Genomic DNA, 23,551 nt, shown 5'->3' with positions numbered 1-23,551 from the left:
TGTTTTACTAAAGGTATGTGAAATTTCTGTTTTATTAATACGTGCATTACAGAGTTCATGCATAAACTCTGGAGTAAGCAACTGCACCCACAACACTTTGAAAAAACAACTTTACCTTTACATGCTAAAAAGCATATAACCAATTCAGAAACGTGAGCTTGAAAAATATCATGCAATGAGAGAGATGATAATTTTGTGGTCGCCCCTAACCTAGGGGAGGACCAAGCAGGTGCCTTGAACACAAAGAGCATATCATGCTCACTGATTGTGGTGGACCCATCCTCCTAGGACCACCCAAGCAAAGTAATGGGCAAAAATACAATGCCAACAAAGGCCCAGCAAAGCATTTTGGGGCGAGAGTCATAAATATGCTTGGGGTGGCCTTAGGAGGATGGGACCACCACCAATCGTTCAGCATGATGTGCACTTTGTGTTTAAGACATCTGCTTGGTTCTCTCCCTAGGTTAGTGAGGACACCAAAATCATCACCTCTCTCACTGCTTGCTGTACTTTCATTTTCTCTTTGGTGAGATGACTGTATGCATGTTTATATGTAAACATAGAGTTACTTGTTGTTTTTTTAACCCCTTCTGCGCTGTGCGAATTTTCACGCTGTGTGGTGATTTATTGAGTGGCCGGGATTCGGATGGCCCCCGGCCGTCATCAGCACAAGCCCACCGTGACATCGGACTGGCCGGGCCGTCGGAAGCACATTCGGGATTAAGGGTATGTAATGTTTCTGTTTTATTAATTGGGGTGAGACATAACGGAGTTGCAGAGAAGAGTTCACAGAGTTTTTTATCAATTTCACAGAATTCCGCGTAGTAGTACTCCGCCAATTACGCCCAGCCTTAATTGCGATGTGGTTACAAACATAGGCTCCCTTTGGAGTCAATGGGAGTCCAACCAAGGGCCTGATTCCAATTTCATTCGGAAGGCCTCCGAATCGGATTTGACTTTCCCCGATCCGATTTTTAGCCCTTGTTTGCGGCCGAATTGTGCACAGGTCTGAACGACCAAGTAAAATGCGCAAGATCGCGTACGCGCCGACCAAATCGTTTCCGGCGCCCAAACCTGTCCATACAACTTGTTCGCATCCGAATCGTAATGCGCTATGGAGGCGAATTCCGACCGAGTTAGTACAATGGACGATTATGACAGCCGATTCGCCTCGGTCTCAGCGAGATGAAATGGCTGTTGGAATTGTACTTTGGGGGGCCGTAGCAGGCCCCCCTTCACACAGGGCCCTCTGAATCTGTCACAGGGGTGTGCCCATGGGTCCCCCCAATCCAGGCATGGTGCCCGCCACAGGGTGTACAGTTTTCCCCACCCACCCCTTTTTGCGAAGGGAGCCTGTGGACGCATCTGTACACAGGCTCCCGTAGAGTTCAATGGGAGTCTGAGCAAACTGAGTCGGTAAGCATTCTGCTGCATTATACTCGCTCGTTTGGACTCCTGGAGCAAGTTTCGCTCAGAAAGCCCTCCAAATCTGAGTTGTATGGAGGGCTTTCCTAGCGAGATCGGAATCGGGTCCCAAATAGTATCTAGAAGCATCCAGATGCATCGTATTCGGTCGGTCGGACTCTCCCGATCCGAGTGGGTCGGAAACCATTTCCAAACCGATTCGGTCAGCAAGATTTCCTAACTGTATCGTAATTGGGCCCCATGTGTGTGGATACAAGACAATAATGTAGTGGAATGTGACATTTACTATGTTACCTACCTTATATGTGCACTTACCTGTCGAGGGGACTTGATTAACTTGCAGATTACATTGTTGGAAGTGACTGCAGCTGGTCAGATTCTTATGCCACGGCCAATTGATCATTCCTATGGCCTGGTTTCAGAGGCGTAGGGATTTTTACGCATTGCAAGCACAGCAGCCTTCTTCCAGGCGATGCGTCACTTTTCCAAAAAGTCATAAATCTCCCTGTATTCGTTTTAAAGGGATCATATGTGGGAACGCGTACCTTGCATGATGCATCTGCAGCACAAGCTCCTTGTAAATGAACCCTTAAATTTAGGCTTCTATTTCTGGCAATTTTGGGGGTGGTTGTGCTCCTTAACATTAATCGCAAATGTTTCTATTGTAGTTGCCCTCATAGCATGCATTTAAATAATACTCAGTACATGTCCAATTTATAGTTTCAGTGGATGCACTTTCTTGGCTGTAGGTGTAGGCCATATGATTTAATAATTGCTTACTTTTCTGTGAAGCTATATATTTGGCCTCTTCTGTCCTTTTATCTGTAAATAGTTTAGCAGTGTAGAAATATATTATAATTGAAATTATGCATCTTTTTATCAAATGTTACAAAATTCAGATATTTGTTTAGTTATTTGTATGTTTTGGACAGTTTTGCAGCTTTTTATTTGAGCTTGTTATAACGTGGAGCATGTGTTGAGTTTTCTGTTGAAAGAGTAAAAGAAGTTATATTAACCTATGGTCTTTTGTTGTTAATGTGTTGAGACTTAGGGAGTTAGATTTATTTTCCATCTTGGGGCCGATTACGATTTGGTTCAGAAAACAAGCCCACTTAGGACCAGATTACGATACAGTTAGGAAGGCCTCCTAAAGGCATTTGCTCCTTGTGAATCGGACCGTGAACGCATCTTCCTGACCGAGGACCAAATTACGATGCTGTTAGGAACATAGGCTCCCATTGACCTCAATGGGAGTCCAAACAAATCGTATCTGGAAGCATCTGGATGCATCGTACTTGGTCGGTCGGACTCTCCTAATCCGAGTGGGTCTTTTGTTGAAAATGTTTTGAGGTTTAGGGAGTTAGGTTTATTTTCCATCTTAGGGCCGATTATGATTTGGTTCAGAAAGCATGCCCACCTAGGGCCCGATTACGATGCGGTTAGGAAGGCCTCCTAATGGCATTTGCTCCTTATGAATCGGATCGGAATGCATCTTCCTGACCGAGGACCAAATTACGATGCTGTTAAGAACATAAATCAAAAAAACAAAATACCTCTGACATCATAGATCACAAAGTCAATATTTTGCCCACAGAATTGTTTAATTATCCTTGGGTTCTACTCATTCAAATTGTCTTACTTTTTTTCTTTTTTTTGTTATGCAAAAAAACATCAATCCTGTCACAAAACAAGCTAGATCAAGGCCCCAATTGCCTTCTCTCTATATGTATACACACACATTAAAGGTGGAAAAACATTTTTCAGAAAATAGTCATGACCCCGCGCAGCGGACGCGCTCAGCGGACGCGCCGGACTCGCGCCGGAGTCAAGCCAGAGTCCGGCCCGTCTGCGCCCGTCCGCGCACTGGCCGGGCACAGGGCTAGGAACCCTGTTGGGTCCAATAAAGGGAGCTATTGCAGACAGGAATTATTAGCCCTAAATTTGGATTGCGGATGCGACCTACATAAACTCAATCCCTCAGATTGGACAGGCCCGGTGAGTTGTCAGAACTGCCACTGTATTTTCACGTGGTCGCAGGTCTCCGTCCTATCAACACCTAACTATACCCTAAAGGCAGGCTTAATCAATGCTAGATCTCTGGCAAAGCATGCCCAGCATATTCAGGACCTTCTTATAGATGACAACTTAGATTGTCTCTTTATTACAGAGACCTGGCTTAAACCTTGGTGCACCCCCGATCTGGTACATGCCCTACCCCTAGGATATGGTATCCAAAGGGTTGACAGAGGAAATGAACAACGGGGGGGGAGTGGCCATTATATATAGAGATACACTTGGCTGTTCGGTGATAGAACTCCATGAATTAAAAGATGCGGAAGGAATGGGCTTCTGTCTTAAAATTCATGATAATTTCTCCTTTGCGGGGGCCTTGATTTATCGCCCGCCAGGATCATGTACAGGTTTTCTGGGAAGTATTGGAGATGTGTTAAGTCCATTGATACTTAAATACTCTAATTTCACTATGTTGGGAAACGTAAACATTCATTTAGAGTCCAAAACGGAAGCATCTACTACCTCCTTTAGGGAAACCATGGACGTAGTGGGCCTCACAATTCGTGACACCCAAGCCACCCATGAGGCTGGACATACGATAGATTGCATTGCCACTAATTTAGATATCTTAAAAATAGACCATCCGAAACCCCAAACGTGGACGGATCACGCATTAATACCTTTTATGTTCTCACTAGAGACTAATAGAAAGAATAAACATGCAGAAGAACGTAAGTCGGTTAGGCAGGATGACTGGAAAGCTATTATTAACCATCCAGAACTAACCACAATAGCTAGAGAATGTAGACCAAGGACAGTAGACCCTCCAAATCTAAATACCTTAAGGGCTTGGATGAATGAACTGAAAGGTATGGCTGGACAGGGAAGAAATAAAACCAGACCCGGGAAAAAGAAGAAATCCGCCCCTTGGTTCGATCGAGAACTTAAAAACAAACAGGGGAGTTACGCAGAGCTGAACGTAGCTGGCGGAAAAATTATCACAGTATAGAACGTGGTAAATATAAAAAGATTAAGAGTGCGTACCACGCACTAATCAAACATGCAAAAACTAAGTATTTTACGTCAGCAATAGAAACAGCCAATAGCAAACATAAAGTGATTTTTAAGATTGTGAATGATTTTAATAAACCTAAATGTTTAATGCAGGACATTCCGCCCTCACAAATACTCTGTGACTCTATCGCAGACTTCTTTGAAGAAACGGTCCAGGGTCTGACGAAAGATTTAGAGGTCCCTATACCGGATTCAAGGAATGAGGATGACAACACAAGGCAGGAGATAACCCAGTTCACAGCCTTTACTACAATTAGTCCGGAGGAGACTAAGCGAGCCATTTTGGCAACAAAATCGGGATCACCTTTTGACCCATGCCCCATTGGACTCCTACATCTCATTGCAGAAATTGTCAATCCAGAAATAAATGACATCGTTAATAATTCACTGTCTACAGCCAATGTCCCCTCAGAGTGGAAATTGGCAGCAGTGAAACCTTTGCAAAAAAAACCTCTCCCTGACCCAACTATACTGTCAAATTTACGTCCCATTTCACTCCTCCCGGCACTGTGCAAAATCACAGAGTCGATAGTAAATAAACAGCTCACTTGCTTCCTGGAAAACAGTGAAGCATGGCATCCCAATCAAGCAGGTTTCAGGACCCAACATTCTACGGAATCAGCTCTCCTGTTCACTACTGAATCTATCCGATCAGCCCTAGATCAAGGAAAGAAGGTCGTCTTGATACTATTAGATCTGTCGGCGGCCTTCGACACGGTCTCACATGTTATCTTAATAGACCGGCTAATAACATCTGGCATCTCAGGCATGGCCCTGGAGTGGATAAGAAACTTTCTAAGTGACAGGAGACAAGTGGTGACCTTGGGGGATTTCCGTTCCAGTGAGAAATCACTGTCGACGGGAGTACCTCAAGGTTCCAGCTTGAGCCCAACATTATTCAATGTCTACACCGCACCCCTGATAAAGCTGATATTGTCATTTGGCATAGATGTAATAGCATATGCCGACGATACTCAACTTATCCTGGTAATGGATAAAGATAACCAGGTCTGGGAGGAAAAGCTCAAATGTTGCCTAACGGCCACCTTTGATTGGATGCGGAGAAACCATCTAAAATGTAACACGGGCAAAACTGAGATCATGCCTATAGGCCCAAAAAATGATTTCATTCCCAGAATATGGTGGCCCGACAAGGCAGAAATACCGCCTCACACCACCTCCTCAGCCCGTAATCTTGGGGTACACTTTGACGCCGACTTATCTTTTAAACATCAGGCGTCAAAAGTGGCAGGCACCTGTTTTGGGGTGATAAAGGGACTCAGGAAGTTCTTTGACTTGCTGCCCTTTGAAGCGAGGAAAACAGTTACCGTTGCATTAGTTACATCACGCATTGACTATTGTAACAGCCTGTATGCTGGAACCAATAAGGCGGTTACTCATAAACTCCAGATGGTACAGCATGCGGCAGCAAGGCTGGTCTTAAAATGGCCGAGAAAATCCTCAGCAACCAAAGCACTCAATGCACTACACTGGTTGCCCATAACAAAAAGGGTCCTGTACAAAGTGCTGATAATTACCTTTCGAGCTGTCCACGACCTAGGCCCTTTATACCTAAGAAAAAAATTTGTAAGATACTGTCCAACCCGAGCACTGCGATCCTCCAATGCCAATTTATTGACCGTCCCAGGGTTTAGACTTAAAACCCGTGGGGGCAAATCCCTGGCAGTATTAGGTGCAAAAGCCTGGAATGCCCTTCCCCCGCACCTAAGAGCACTGGCTAAGAATCAGAATTCCGTAAACAACTAAAAACCTGGATCTACAACCTTCCAGACATAGCTGCCAGAGCACTAGTGTGATTCCGGTCCTGTTCATTCCAAGCAGTAATGGCAACTTTGACATCAGGTTGACCGCATATTGGCGCCGAGATGCTCCTTGGAGCGATTGTTGCGCGGTATAAATGGGCAATTACATTACATTACATTACATGTGCTCACAAAATAAAGAAAACTTGAATGTACAATGAATTTAGCAGTAAAATCTATGTATATCTCACAAAGGCAATGTTGCCTAACAATAACTCTAAAAGCATATATGATGTCCTAAAACATTCCTCAGGCACGAGGTAGTCCTGCTAAATTCTGTTGTGATGAACTAGAGTCAAGGTGGGTTATTACTTCCCCGTCCTCAACCTAATTTACTTAACCAACCAAGGGAGAGGTCAACGGTGATAATCAGAACTCGCGGAAAAAACCCTATTACATGGGTTCTGTATTGTCCAATTTCGGGACCTAACTACAACTTGGTTCTGTGTCGAGCCTCTCTGTTGATAGAGCCAACGCGTTTCGACCTTCTGACTGGCGATTCTTTATGGGAAGGTCTTCATCAGGGATAATTGTTTTTCAAAAAGGGGACTTGTGTACCATCTATATGTCTTGAAAACTCGAGGAGTTGGAGTCTGTGGTCAAAAAATGCTTCAAGGCAGGGCATGGCTTAGCGCGTCATCTTCTATGCTGGATTACGCCTCTCCAACAATCCTCCGTCTTAAATTCTGGTCCTGGGCGTTCCGGTTTTGCAGGGCAGCTGTTATTTTGCGTCTTCGTAATTTGGTGTTGGAGATTTCCATTCTCCGCTTGTCTATATGACTCCTAGGAACACAGGCTCCTATTAACGTCAATGGGAGTCCAAACAAATCGTATCTGGAAGCATCTGGATGCATCGTACTTAGTCGGTTGGACTCTCCTAATCCGAGTGGGTTGGAAACCTTTACGTACTTGAATATGCAGGTATGAGAATAATTATTTATATTTTAATCGCTTGTTGTAAGAATCTGGCAGAGTTTCCTCTTCTTGCAGCTTTTGTCATTTTTGGAGTATTTAGTTGTTTTAATTAATGTCCCTTTTATAATGTTTTTTTAATTTTCTGTTTGATTTTATTGGTTAAAGTTGTTTATAGTGTTATTTTATTGGTTAGTTTAGTAGAGTGATTTTTTTCTTTAGCTGAGACTTTGCTTGGTAAACACTAATTTATGCTTTAATTTTTTACTATAATATATAGTTTTTTAACTAATATATTAATTTAATTGTATATATATATATATATATATATTGTGTCCCAATGTGATCCCAAACCATGCGAGAGCGCTCAGCAGTGTGTGCTCAGCCCAGGGGTCGGATCCTGACCCAGGGAAATTTTTTCAAACAAAGGAGGCGGCACATCAGGAATTAATTTAAGTCTTTTTATTCAAGACTTCACCCCACCAACGCGTTTCAGCCAACACTGGCCTTGCTCACGGTTGGTTAGTCCCTCTTCAGTGTTTGTTTATATACTATCCCACTTAGAGCCATTTAGGAGGCATTGTGGGATTTGTAGTTACAGTGTCCATTTGTGAAAAATAATGAAAATAAAAGAAAGACAATATTATTGGGATCACATTGTGACACAAGAAACGAAGCCGAGAGAAGCGCCCAACTTCCTGCACTGAATGCCGGTGTGAGAGCGATTACCCCGGGTGGACGAGCGGAGGAGCGGTGTCTCATCGTCTCCAATTGCCTGAGAAGTCCCACACGAGGTCAGCTGAGCACGTACCTCCAAAAACTGTTATTGGGAAGTTGAAGTGGCTGACAGAGTCTCCGCACATCACACGCCGGCACTGTGAACAACACGGTCGGCTTTGCGGAGTTCAAGCAGATCAGGAACGAGTCTTAAAGGAACAAAGACTGATATATGCTCACCCTTTATGGTTAATAATAAGTGCAGCACTGAAATAAACTGTATAAATCATGGAAGCTCGTGTAGCCAAACGTGCTTCCAAAGTGACAACAATGTTCAAAACTGGAGCTAAAACTGATGAAACTCCTGGTACCGCCGCGACATCTGCGACAAATGAAAGCACTGTAAAACAACAACTGAATGTTTTGGAAAAATAATACAAGAAAGAGATTAACAAAAGCTGGGAAGTCATTGCCCTTGAGAAATATCTGGAAGTCAAACGGATTCCTCGTGGCCTAAGAATATTTACGATGCCCACGCATTTTGAAGCAAAAAAATCATTCATTGAGGAATGGATAGATAACAATACACAATGCTCTCTCAATATGATGCGCATTCTAGTGAAGCATGCACGCATTGAAGGGGATGAGATTACACAGAAAATAAAAGACTTGGAGGACAAATTATCCAAAGAAACCAATCAGGATGAAGTAGTCAAATTACGTAAAGACATGGAAACAAGATTAGACGCCTACGAAAGTGAGGTCGAGGAGCGCAAAGAGCGCAAATTCCAACGAGATGAGCAGGACTATATTCATGGCAGAATTCTCACATTTGCCAGAAAATACGATAACCTGAAGAAGAACTACCCCACGCAAAAATTAATGTCGAGTGCAAGTGAATCCAGCATCAGTGATGATGGCTCAGCACGCAGTACATACCAGACAAAAAACTTGTCTGTTTTAGAGGAGGTCGAATTGGTCAATCTGGAGAAGAGCATTTCGAGAGGCGGAGGAAGAGGGAGGGGAAGGCGACCATACCCCAACCGAGGACGCAGAGGAAGAGGCAGGGGGCTACAAAATCAAACAACCCCAGCATCAGCCACCGAAAAATCCGCAGGGCAAGACGCAGAAAAACGCCAATACCCCCTCCGCAATCGCAATCCGAAACAAACCTAATAGTGAATCTTGCAGAATATCAACTAACAGAAACTGAGAGAAGTGTGTTGAATAAGGGACTATCATTCTGCCCGGAAGCGCATTTTGATTACACAGAGACAAGAATAGATCTGTACAAATATGTTAGAAAGTTAAAACTGGCAAAAATACATGCAGGAAAATCTATTGAGACATCAAACATCCCGGAAGAAAACATGAATGATATCACTTTCAACACCATTGCAGACATACCGGATTTGAGGAACAGTTTTGAATCACTATTTGATCTGAATGGTACATCATTATCAGATACGGAATTGCTGGCAGAGCTACAAATAGCAACAGATGAGAGACCAGCCACTGGCTTGAAAAGGAAATCTAGATACTATCCGATTTTATCTCCCGGCAACAAAATCGATCTCTTCGCAGAAGCAGTAACAAAAGAAATTGACAACCTAACCAAAGTAAGGAACAAAACGCGTGAAAACCTCACAAAATCTGAGCGAGTAGCCATAAAAACACTGATGGAAAATGAGAAAATCACTATAAAGCCAGCGGATAAGGGGGGCAACATCGTGCTGATGAAAACATCTGACTACATATGCGAAGCACAGAGACAACTGAATCAAGAAAATAATTATCAGAAATTGGAAAACAATCCATATGTGAATATGCAGAGAGAATTACAAAAACATCTGGAAACTTGGCATGCTAAAGGTCTAATAGATGAAGATGAAAAAAGTACTTAACAATTGACCATCCAATAATACCCTGTATATATTTTCTCCCGAAGATTCACAAAACCTTGAACCATCCTCCTGGGAGACCAATTGTCTCAGCTTGTGGGTCATTATATGAGAACGTTTCCAACTATGTGGATAAATTCTTAGCCCCTGTTGCACAAAGTCTTCCTTCATACATTAAGGATACTGGGGACTTCCTGAGAATACTGATGAATGTAGATTGGAACCCAGAATATCTGTTAGTCACCATCGATGTAGTCTCACTCTACACTTCAATCCGTCATGAGATCGGGATGCAAGCTGTAGAATACTACCTGAAACAACGCAGCATCATTTATTTGGAACATTCACAAATGCTGATCAAAATGATTGACTTATGCCTGAGAAATAACGTATTTTTCTTTGACAAACAGTTATTTAAACAAATCTGTGGCACGGCCATGGGCATTTCTCTATCTCCCAACTATGCGAACATTACAATGGGGTGGTGGGAGAAGACTGTGGCGTGGAATGAGGAGAATCAACATGATTTGGACCGAATAATATTGTGGGTGCGTTATATCGACGACCTATTTATTATTTGGCATGGTACAAATGATCAATTCCAAACTTATTTTAAGAAACTGAATCAAAATGAAATTGGTCTACAGTTTACATGTAACACCAGCACAACGGAAATAGACTTTTTGGACACCAAAATATATGTGTTGAATGATAAACTGGAATCGACTCTCTTTCGTAAAAAAAACTGCTACTAACAGTGTGCTCCACCGAACAAGCTTCCATCCAACATCCTTGTTACGAAGCATACCCTATGGAGAGTTTACACGCCTGAAACGAAATTGCTCTGTGCCGGCAGATGCGGAAAAAGTGATAAAGGAGAGCAAAAGCAGATTCAGAGCAAGAGGTTACAAAGAAAGAGTGCTGACACAATGCAAAAGAAAGATTGATTTGAAAACAAGAACACAAACACTAATGGAACAGCCTAAAAAATCTGAAACCCACACACCTCCCAGATTCATCACAACTTTCAGTAAGGAAAGTGGTAAAATTGCACGCATATTGAAAAAATATTGGCACCTACTGTCCGGGGATCCAGACATTGGAACAGTTCTCGGTGAAACACCGCAAATAACGTACAAAAAGAACACATCCATTAAAGATTTGTTGGTTCGAAGTTATTTCCAAGAGAAACATAAGACGAATTGGTTGCAAAATCAACGAAAAGGGTTTACACCATGCAACTCTTGCAAAGCTTGCAAAATTGGCAAAGGCATGAAAATGATTGAGGAACCAGATGGAAAACTAATGAGAATTGAACAACAGATCTCTTGCACTTCGAAACATGTTGTATATATCATTGAGTGCAAATGTGGACTGAAGTTCGTGGGGTGTACAACTTGTATGTTAAAAAAACGAATCTTGGAACACATCCGAGCAGTCAAAAATTCCAATATGCAATATGCGACAGCAAAACACATGAGCATTTGCCAAAATGGAGACTGGAGACAAATGCATTTCTATGGTGTAAAGATGGTGGACAAAATGGAGAGAGGTGGTGATGTGGTTCGCAGACTGCGACAAATTGAATCTCGCATGATAGTCAGACTCAGAACGAAACACCCGAAAGGGATGAACTTTGGAGAAGATCTGCACGTTCATCTTGAATAGTAAATGTGTTCTCGTCATGATAATCGGGTACTATACCAGAAATTATGAACATTGTGACAGCAATGAAGAACATGCATTTAGGACTTGGGTACTATACCAAGAATTCTTGATAAGAATACAGCCCCAGTGAACTATTTGTCACCAATGTGCAGTTATTTAAAAAGCACAATATTGTCTTTCTTTTATTTTCATTATTTTTCACAAATGGACACTGTAACTACAAATCCCACAATGCCTCCTAAATGGCTCTAAGTGGGATAGTATATAAACAAACACTGAAGAGGGACTAACCAACCGTGAGCAAGGCCAGTGTTGGCTGAAACGCGTTGGTGGGGTGAAGTCTTGAATAAAAAGACTTAAATTAATTCCTGATGTGCCGCCTCCTTTGTTTGAAAAAAAAAATATATATATATATATATATATATATATATTAAGGGGCAGATTTATGATAACTTATTTTGTGCCGCTGCTCCGTCACCCATGGCGCGCCGCATTTACAATGCGGCGCACCATGGGGCAAAAACGGCACAGATGTGTGATGCATCTGTGCCGTAAAGGTGGCGCATTGCTGGAGTTGCGTCGCAAGCGCGACGCAGCTCCAGCAAGGCTCGGGGGTGCCCCATCTTTACAATGCTGCGTCAAGACCTACGCCTGCTTCAAGCAGGCGCAGGGTTTTGACACAGCATTGGCCTGAAAGTGACTGAGTGAAATCTTATAGATTTTACTCACCCACTTTTGCGAGGCGCACCTGCCCCGGAACGCCCACCCTGCGCCGGAACGCCCACAAGTGGTGCAGGGCTTTACAACGTGACGCATCTGCCTAGATGCGTCACGTTGTAAATGGGTAGTAGGGATGCACCACATTTACGCCGCAGTTGCGTGACGCAAACGTGGCGCATTCCCAACATAAATCTGCCCCATAACGTTTTCTGTTTATATGTTTATAGTTAATAATAATTGTTTAAGTGATTTTAAATTAATCTGTTTTTGGTGTATGATTATTTGGGGTGTATGTTTAATTTTGGTTAGTGTAATATATTTTTATTTAATTATGGATGTCTATTATAAGTTTTGGGTTTATTTGAAGTAATTGAAGTAATTGTTTTATGTTAAAATTGGAGTTTGTGTGTATTTGCTTAAGTTATTAGTTATGTTGGCAATAATATTGTGATGGGTATTGTGTGCATCAGCATTTTTGACATGTAACATGTTTATTTATATGCAGCAATATTTATATTTCTGTTATCAATATATGTAAAAAACTTTTTGGGCAATGATATTTGTGTGTTCGATATTATTTTTATTGGTAGGTATACGCAGTCGATATTCTTGTTCTCAATATTTTATTTGAGATATTTGTGTTTATCGATATTTGTTGGATCAATATTATGTCAGTGATCCAACCTTGGCCGATCCTCATAACCATGCTATGGGAATTACACGAAATCAGACCTCTACACTCTTTCTCTGTCAGACTGGGAGCTATTAGTCCTGCTTCTGTGAACCTGTCCACGTCAATTCTCCCTGTCTCTTTTTCAGCTTCTCAAGCACATTGAGGAAAACTTGCAAACTGCTCAATCTGTCTGGTGCTGTGTGTGGAAGGCTGCATTGCCGTTACCAGGACAGTATTTGCTTGACATGCAAAAGAAGCTTGCACCTCTGCTGCTGTGATAGAACGTTGCCTTGTAGCTACCTGTGCTGTGACTGTTTAGTGTGCAAGAGTACTGTCCACTGCTGTCAGTATTGTACGCAAAATGTGTAGGAGGGAATTGTGTACTGCTGTCGGCCTTGCTTTATAAGTTTTGATTGTGAGGGATGCTTGTACTGCTGCAGCCTCCAGTTCTGTGTGCATGAGGGAAGATTTCACTGCTGCTGCCAGACTTGACATATCTGTGCTAAGAGAAATAGAAGGCTTCACTGCTGCTACATGTCCTATACTTGTTCTGAGTGTGAAAGGAAGCTACCTTTGCATAATTGTGGGCATGTGGATACCTTGGCAAAAGGCATGTTTCCAACCACCTACACTGTGGAAGGTTTGTAATTCGGCCAGCGGGACCAACGACTACCTGTCCGCTGGTCCTCATCTTGCTACTATGTTCTTCAGATGATTGTTCGACTGGCATCGTAATGAGGGCCAAAGTTCTCTCTGATAATGATTTAGTTATACAATAGTACACTACATTGAAGTATCTAATCCAGGACAGAGTACTGGCCTGTGATAGCTTAAAAAACAGTGAAGCAGAGCAGAGCCATGGTAAGGATTATTAATAACAACGGTTACTTCATGGAATATTCTATATATTGCAAATCAGAATTTTAGGGTATAACATCTATATTAAATCATTACCATATGCTACTTGCAATGATACTTGAAGTTAGGAATTTTAAAATCACTATCCTGTAACCCCTCATATGTATCAAATCAGTAGTCTGGATGGAATGCCACATATGTATCAAATCATTGTCCAGGAATACTGCAAATCATTGTCCTAGAATTCCTCCTATATAGCAAATCACTGTCCTGACTGAACTACACTGGCTCCCCAACCAAGTTTGCATTATGATCAAGACCAGCCCCATCACTTCCAAGGTCAACGGAACCAGCACCCTTTCAAACTTGTGTAAAAAGAACAATTGATGGACAGAATGCAGAATAATGTCATACATTCACCCCAGTACAGAGATATGGATCTAAATCCATAGTTATTTTGCTCACCATGTCATTCCAGTTTGGACCCAGCCATATGCAAATCAGTCTTGACCCTGCACCCAATGGGAACAGTCCAGCCTGAACTGCCAGGCCAGGTCCTCCATGGACTGGAAACAAGCATCCTAGGACCGTTTTGGGGCTTTCAGCCCTTATCAGCCAGGATAGCTTCACCCCATTGGCATGGAGAGCACAAGACCCACGTCCAGGCATACCGTTTCATACTTGTGTGGCACCACAGAGGGAGCCAGGGCATCTCCAGGCTGGAAACTATGGTAAAAAGGATAAAATACGGAAGACTACCATCTCCAATTACATCTCTTGAATTTGGAACAATGGGCCTTAATATGATGAAAGTCGGACTTTCGTCCAACCGCCATCCTGTTCGAGAACGGGACCGCATGACTAGCTGTCGGCGGTCCCACCATCGATATTAGGATGCAACTGCCTTCAAGGCAGCACACACCACAATTCCAAAAAACACATTTCAAACATCCCTTCACTATGTGGAAGGCACCATGTGGTGTCTGCCACATGGTGCAGGGGATGTTTAGGGAGGCACCATAGGAATCCTCCAGGGTCCAAGTCAGCGGTCCAGTGGAAAAGGGGGGCCAGCTATGGGCCCTCAAGTCAGTTTCCACCTGCCTTTTTATGGCGGCTTAACCGCCATGAAAAGGCCGGTGGAAACTGACATTGTAATCCCTAAGGCGGTGCCTGGACAGTCACTGCCACCCTTGTAGGACTATCCCTCTGACGGTCCGACGGGCTCCTTGAGCCCGTCTGATCCATGATGATCGGTCTCTCCGACCGCCCTCCATCTACCCGCAATCATAATGCGGTGGGCAGACAACCATAGTCTGATGGCAGTGGGACTGCCACCGACAGCCTGGCGTTGGTCGTCCCACGGCCATCATAATGTGGCCCAATATCTCTTTCAACACCAGAACTTCCCAGGCATCCACTAATCCAGAAAAGTCTGAAGAATCACCCCTTCAAACCACACTACATTTCTACAACGTATGTTTCACCACTCACAAATACTGTGCCTCCTGCAAGCAATCTAGAATCGTATACAGGAATGATGACCAGGTGCAATGCTGTATTTTTTCTAACTGAGTTTGAATGCTCCAAAATCGCAAGCATACATACATAGCAAATCATTACCCTCAGGCATCGCAAGGACAGGATTCCCACAACTAGTGCACAGACCAGAGAATGGACTCTTACACTGCAAGTTTACAAAAACAAACCCTATAATATGACATCCTTCATCAAATCCCAGCCTGTCAGATATCTTACGCTACCTGCAGCATCTGCCCTCACCTCTACTCTTGCTGGTTTCATCCAGTGCTCCATCGTGTCTGCAGTGATGTTCTTAGGCAGCACAACAACGTCACTTGGTGGGTTGAGGCATGATGCGGAACAGATGGAGCCTAAGGAAAGTAAAAGGTACGGTTTAGAATCTGAGGCAGGGGTTATCCAGGAGCCATGGTCTTCTGTCAACAGGGATAGATGCCACTTCAGCTACAGACAATTACTATGCTGAGAGTCTTGAGTTGCAAAAGCTGTAGGAACAACGTGCAAGACTTTGACACCTGTGTGTCTGCACTGCGTGAGGTGGCAAGCTGTGCCAGGAGAGTCAAACAAACAGCACAGCTCTTGATATTTGCCACACATAATATATATCTATCTAGGGGCACCACCCCAAAGCCACAGTCTTTATTAGGGGGGAGGGGGTCAAGCTCAGATGCGAGTTTATTTTATGCCTATGCTCATGATTAAAAACATGTTTAATCATGAGCAGAGGCATAGAACAAAGATGTGTGTAATTTGCCATACTCGACTCATTTTTACTATACCTTTGTGGGGAAGATAGCATAGCCATTTCTTCTTGAATGAGGACTGACAGGAGATTGATGTGTGTTTTTTGGGATTAAAGAGAAAGTGTACCAAGGAAACACCATTAGCTTCAGCCATGGTGTTGGTTCCTCGTGTTAATGCAGGAAAGCTGGGGAGCCAGATGGTGAGTAACAGCCAACCGGCTCATGGTGGTCGCTTACATGAGGCACTTCCTATATATTATATATTTTTTATGAATTTGTGATTAATATGTCCCTTGACACCGGGCGTTAGAACCAAGTATCACACGTGGGTACAGGGCTGAGTCTGAACTGACATCGCAGCTTGACCTCCCGCTAATAAGAACTGTGGCTTTAGGGCGGTGCCCTTAGAGAGATGCATATATGAGGTGTGACAAATATCAAGGGATGTGTTATTGGTTTGGCTTTTTGAGTGGAGGGCGACCTCGACATGTTTTCAGTCCCTCTCCAGCTCCTTTTGTGTATGATGTGCCAGGAGAGGGCCTGTCCCAAGTATGCCTTTTCTGGAGACATCCATCTGCCAGGAACAGTTTGCTAAATCACTCTCTAGTCCAGGTAGTGCTCTGAGCCACGGGTGAGTTTGCTGGAGAAGTTTACATAGTATTTGATATCAGAAGTGTCATGTGAAATTTATGTTATTGGGGTGTGTCAATTACTTTCAGGATGTGATACAGGAGTATAGCCCTATGCACTCTTATCTGTCATCAGAATGCATGTTCCTGGAGAGGGTGTCAGGTGATTACATGTTCCAGGTGGTTATTCTGGAGGGAAGTTCCTATCCTATGGTACTACAATTACAGATTAAATCCTTAATATTGTACCTATGCCATAGCCGTCGTCGCACGTATACTCCACTAGGTTCAGGTCTGACGGTGGAGGCAGGCACTCGCCCTGGAGGTCTTTACACAGCTTAAATTCTTCTGTCCAGGTGCCATCTTTTGTACACAGAATGGGATCCTGCAAAAGGAAATAACTTACTTACAACATGTCGGGTTCACCCCTGCTTGCTTGACCCCTATCAGCCTTTTTTCTGTTTGTGTACACCAATCAAAAAGAGACAGAAAATACATAAAAAAAATATCTGATCAAGAAACAGGTAAGGAATTAATTGAGCAGACCTCCAGCAGATGCATCAGGATAAACACAAGAAATAAACAGAAAAAGCTCAAAAAACAAAAAGCAGTCAATAGTAAAACTGTATACCATGTTGAATTGCTTGCCAAGAGCTGAAAAGTGGTTAAATATTATAGAGTTGGAAGTTCTCTCTCCTATCACAATCAGTATTTCTTACTCTATGGCGGTCCTCTCGCCAATTAAATATAGAACAGTGCTCAACTTGCCTCTTACAGCCAGCAGATGTGTGTCTGTCCATATTCCATGTAGATGAACATGGTCATGTTGGCTCATAAATGCCTCAACAAAAACTCCCAATACAAGAGTGATAGGCTTAGGAGCTGGTGGTGAGTTGTAATCTGTGACACCAGGACCTTTTATGATGGTGACAGAGTGTTTCAAGGCTATATTGGGGGACTGGTGAATACTTACCTGGTCCTGAAAAAACTAGGCAGGCCTTGGCATCAAGTGTACAACAATGTTGAGCCTTGCGTATGCGTAAAAATATATAAACATCTTTTCCAGATCTTAATGAATGACATTCATTATATGTGGTAATTTTACCATCCGGAATCTTCTTAAGTGTCTACAGAAGTATAGTCCTCTCAGGGATGTGTGAAAAGTGAGAATATTGCTATGGTAACTTGAGAATTATTTGCACTGCTCCACTATGCTTTGGGTCGGGTAATCTGATAATTCTAAAAATCTTTACTGCATCATTTGGGTTTAGCCAATCAGGTCGCAAGGCACTGGTCACTGTGAAGAAGGAAAGGATAGGATAGGTCATCTTACTTGTTGCTTATGCCGGTCGCAGCTGAGAGTGCACTGACTGTCCAGTTTGAATCCATGACTGCAGTTGTACATCCCCTCAAAGACGGGCGGTGGAGGGTCACACTCCACGGGGACACAGCTGCCTTCCTCCCAAAGTCCACCCTCAAGACACTGGATTCTCAGGATTTTCCTGGCAGAAAAACAAGAAATATTAATAGTAATCGAAGTATTTTGCCATTATCTTTTCTAGAACGAAGGATTTATGTAAAATAACTTTGAAAGAAGATTGATCCATTTGGTTAATTTGATCTTCTAGTGCTGCCCCTAGACATCAGTGCGATCCCTCAGGTTGTACTGGCCTGAGGTAGTCAAGCTCTCACGTTACACATCTTGTACTGCTTAAGGATGCTTGCAGCAGATTCATCACTCTGATTGCACAGATCTCACAGGTTCAGACATCAGAGCTATCCTTCAGATGACACAGATTTCAGAGGCTTCGACTGCGCGCTCAGTTAAAGGCAACACGATTCTTCTGGTCTCAAGAAGCAGGGCTTTTTCTCAATGTACAAAGATCTCAAACACTCAGGCAGCAAGGGCATCCTTCCAGTTACTGATTTCTTACAGACTATGTGCCTGATTCTGAGTTTGGCAAGGAGGGTACTCCATCACAGCTGCAACTGAGTACTCTCCCTGCCAAACCCTCAGTCCATCCACCTGATTTACAGGTGAGCAGATCTTTAGTATCTAGGTGACTTAGCCTACTCTGGCTCCTTCGCCGAGGTGGTGAGTTTTGGGACTTCAACTGCCCAGTCGATTAAGAGCAAGTGGTTAAATGGCCAGTTTTCGTTTGTCATGTCCACCACTGACAGGTCGAACCTTGCGGTAATGGACGTTGAAAACGTTAACATGACTCCACACCACGGGAGACAAACCACATAGTGTGGAGGTGAATAGTTTTTGATTTTTAGAAACAAATTTCTCCTTTGGGAGTTTGTCTTTGAAAAAACAAAAAAATACTATAAGCTTGACGAGCGTCCATCGATTTGACAGTACAGTCTGTCAAACTTTTAAAATATTGACGGCGGTTCCTGCCAATGACTAGGGTGTCTGAAGTGCCAGCAGGCTTCTTTGAATGAAAAGGACCGGTACTTCAGCAAGGCAATGAAGTATTGTACTCCTTAGCCCCGACGAAGTACAAACTGAAATCTGCACTTTAAATCAGGTACTATGACAGCAATGCTCTTTCACGTTACAAAGATCTGAAAGAGTCAGGTAGACAAAGCAGGCCTTTTAATCCAGCATACACATATGTATAGCTTGAGTGGCAGAAATTAAGGGGGAAGCAAAGCCCATCCTAATAAGTCATGTATCAGCCAGACCTAGCCCTGCATATATGAAACAGCCAGGCATGATGCCTGAAGCAGGCGTACATGAATTAATTGAAGTGAATGGTACAATAACTTTCTCATGAAAAACCACCGTAAACTGCCGAACATGCCCAGGGCTTCATTTATGAGGCCTTGCTTCAGTTTTGCGCTTTTGATGCGTCACTTTTTGTGACACATCGGCGGCGTAAAACTTGCCTCCTGTTGCGCACTATTTACAAAGTGACGCATCTAAGCAGTTGCGTCACTTTGTAAACCCCTGCGCTACATTATACCTGCGTCAGGTATAATGTATGCAGGGGGGCGTTACCCCGCAAAAAGCCTCGTAGAAATGACGCAGTGAAATCTATGAGATTTCACTGCGTCACTTCTAGGATGCTGTTGTGTCAAAATCTTGTGCCTGCCTCACAGCAGGCGTAAGCCTGACGCAGGCCCTTTCACATGGCCCCATGTGAAAGGACGCATTGCTGGAGTTGCGTCACTTTTGTGATACACTCCACCAATGCGCCACTTTTGCGCTTACAGATACGTCAGAAATACTGATGTATCCGTAACTCCTTGCGACATGATGCATCATACATTAAATATGACGCATCAGGTATGTCGCAAGGAGTGCGCACTGAGAAGTGACGCATCGCTGCTTTCACGCAGCGAAGCGTAATTTCTCATAAATGAGGCCCCCAGTAATTTACAGTCAATTTGAGTATAATAAATGATCATCGCCTCAGGTGACCCTCCGTGTTATCCCTTCAGTTAAACTCACTTCAGTGGAAAGTTCAAGTACTGCCAGCACATTCATATCAGAAGAAAGGGCCTCCTGTTAAAGGGTTGCAAGGTTCAGAGCCCTGCAGCCCACACTGATATATTTGCAGGGGATTATTAAAGCTGTTGCTCTGGTGCATTGGCCTCCAGAAGTGTTGGTGGGGAGGCAAACTCACAGACCTTGGGGGTGGAGGGGGGGGGGGGGGGGTTGCCCTGCCTGCTGAGGATATTTACTAGCAAGGAGTTATGACGTCTACATGCACCTTTCCACATATATTATTAATAAATGTCCCAGTGAAGAGGGTTTTTCATATGTGTTAAATAAAAAACTTTTTAATTTGCTTGTTTTTCTTTAGTTTTTTTTAACAAATCTGTTCATTCAATTTTATGTTATGTTCATGGTATACAGTTTACACAGTTGTCATCATATTTTGCGTAGTGTGCATTGCTCTTACATTATAAGACTTGGGCATCTAGTACATTGCACTTTAAACTGAGCAATTAATTGCGTCAAAGGGGGGTTGCAGGTGAAAACATTGAGGGCCTGATTCACAGAACTAACTTAAGACAAAATCTTAAACTTACTACCATTTTGGTATTCACAGAAGGCACTTACTCATTTTGGTATTCACAGAAGGCACTTACTCATTTCGGTATTCACAGAAGTTAGGAGACCTAACTTTGGGACTCCTAAATACCTTCTGTGAATACCGAAAGTCTTAAAGTTAAAATTTTTCTCAGTTTAGGAGTAGTAAAGTTAGGACTCCTAACTTCAGGACTCCTAAATCCCTTCTGTGAATACCGAAAGTCTTAAAGTTAGAATTTTTCTCAGTTTAGGAGTAGTAAAGTTAGGACTCCTAAATACCTTCTGTGAATACCGAAAGTCTTAAAGTTAGGATTTTTCTCAGTTTAGGAGTAGTAAAGTTAGGACTCCTAACTTTAGGACTCCTAAACTGAGAAAAATCCTAACTTTAAGACTTTCGGTATTCACAGAAGGCATTTAGGAGTCCTACAGTTAGGAGTCCTAACTTTACTACCCCTAAACTGAGAAAAATCCTAACTTTAAGACTTTCAATATTCACAGAGAGCATTTAGGATTCCTAATGTTAGAACTCCTAACTTCTGTGAATACCGAAATGGTAGTAAGTTTAGGACTCTGTCTTAAGTTAGTTCTGTGAGTCGGGCCCTGAGAGTGCTACCATTTTCATTCTATTGGTGCAGGTGATCCGTGCTTTAATTTGCTTGTTTGTGAGCACGCACATGCACAGACAAGGGGGTGGAGGGTAGAGGCAGAGGGGCATAATATCAAGAGATAAATCACCGCTTTTTCGGCACATAGCGCAAAAAAAAACAGCGATTTTTTTAATCTCAATATTATCAAGGCATCGCTAACATGAATTAGCACGTTAGCAGGCCGATTTTGTAACGCATCTCATGACAGCGATAGCTATCGCTAATGAGATGCAAAGTAGGCGTTCCCTCCTAAGACAAAATGAGAAATGATCGCAAAACTAACATCGCGGTATTAACAACACGGCCCCTGAACAGCGAAGCGATAGCAAAAGGCGCGCTAAGCCCCCAATATTGCATGATTCTACCGCCTTCAAAAAACCTGACTTAGCCTTATTGCCTATGGGAGGTGGATTGTATGGTTAAGTACACACTATTGTATCAGCAAGCTTTTCTATTATCGCTGCTCAGTTATCTCTGGATTTCTCACGATAATGGTTGTTTTCGCTGCTATCGCTGGATTTCTTATCGCTTTTGAGATGAGAGTTGATACCGCGCTATCACCGCGATGAAATCCAGAGATAGCCCGCGATAAGAAAAACAGCGCTAAGGACGCTTTGCGATAATTATCGCAACTTGTTGGTAATATGCTCCAGAGTGTACTTTGAGCATTTCTAGTATATCTAGTCACCTGAGTGACCGGAATTGAGTCTTAAAGTGAGGGAGACAGGCTACATATAGCCTATGGGAGTTTTCAGTGTTATTTAAAGCTTTACTGTACACTGCTTTAATAGCATTGTCTGTCGAGGATTTCCAGTCTAGCAATAAGGAATATTCAAGCATGTGACTGTATGAAAGAAAGTAGGGCTATCATTTTGTGATATCCCATACTTACAGTCTTTTATACAGTGGCAAGGCTGTCCTCAGGTTTCTTGTAAACATGCATACAATATAGTCTCGAGGATTCTATGAAACTGGTACCAAGACTCCATATCAAGACTCTGCCGTGTAAAGACCGGTAAACAACCTTTACAACAAAACTTTTACAACGCACTACCATTACAACGCGGTCATTACAACGCAAACCATTACAACGCATTGCGCTGGGGGGCACTCTAGGATAGGGAATAGGTTAATTTACTATCCAATAACCTTCCCTAGTGTCCTCGGGGACTGGAGTTGGAATAGTAAATCAAACTATTCACTATCCAACACCCAAAAGCACTATGCGTTGTAATGGATTGCGATGTAAAAACCGCGTTGTAAAGGCAGACGTTGTAATAGCCTGCGTTGTAACGTAATACATCCGTAAAGACCATGCCAGAAGGCCTTCACTGTATGCCTACAAATGTGTGCGGTAGATCTCTGCAGAGGTTTAAAAAGTATGAGCCACAGACGTCTTTAGGACTTCAGCGAACATAGAAAAGTTCTCCACAACCATTTGCTTAACCCTTGTGTCACTCCAGAGAGCTCAGTGATTTCAGGCTCAACTTTGACAACCACTTTGAGCTCTAGATCATGAGTTTGAGGCCTGGCAATGCTAAGTCAGACTTTCATCCTTCCAATGTAGGCCCATTTAGTATTATGTGCTTGGGTGATAGTAACATCTGCTGTGTATAGTGCCTAGAAAAGACAGAACGCGCTGACTGCATTGAAATACTATTTAAGGCATCATTATTATCAACATTAGCATTTGTGTCAGCCCTCCTAGCTTAACACACAAGCAGACACATCAGCTCTGCTGACCCCATACAGTTTAGAGCACTGAGGCAAGTCAAACCAGTCCTGTACACCTCAAACCTTTCACACACAAATGTCAAGATTGCCATTCTACAATGATGCCCTATAGCATGCACACCCACTATGATTGCACATCCCTTTTTCCTAGCAATGGGCCAATGCTTGCCCCATCATCGACTTCCAGTCCATTGGGCTGCCTAATCCTTCAATAATAATTTCTGAAACTAGCCACGTGGACAGCTCCCACCTCAGCAACAGGCGCCCTGGTTAAACCATACCTTCAAACAACAAACTTTAATGTGGGGTCCAAGGGGAAACCATATTTAAAGACCTGCTTATATCTTGTCCCCCAACTAAACAATCTGAAAAACAGGGAAGATATCAAGGGTCTATTGTAGATAACACTGTGACAAGGTATCCTTAAACACTT

General features: G+C 43.0%; 1 protein-coding gene across 1 annotated transcript in view; it reads right to left on the bottom strand.

Moving 5' to 3' along the window:
* The window catches only part of PAPPA2 (pappalysin 2), an 888,990-nt gene that overhangs the window by 219,680 nt on the left and 645,759 nt on the right, over nt 1–23,551 (bottom strand). Inside the window, exons 17-19 of the mRNA XM_078650337.1 lie at nt 18,026–18,194; nt 16,942–17,077; nt 15,564–15,673 (exon numbers count right to left, since the gene is read on the bottom strand). Of these exons, the coding sequence (XP_078506463.1) occupies nt 15,564–15,673; nt 16,942–17,077; nt 18,026–18,194 (415 nt within the window). The remainder of the gene's footprint in view (nt 1–15,563; nt 15,674–16,941; nt 17,078–18,025; nt 18,195–23,551) is intronic.

The sequence above is a fragment of the Lissotriton helveticus genome, chromosome 1_1 (genome assembly GCF_964261635.1).
Source record: "Lissotriton helveticus chromosome 1_1, aLisHel1.1, whole genome shotgun sequence".
NCBI lineage: Eukaryota > Metazoa > Chordata > Amphibia > Caudata > Salamandridae > Lissotriton > Lissotriton helveticus.
Note: the sequence above shows the minus strand (reverse complement) of the source record. Positions and strands in the feature narration are given on the sequence as shown.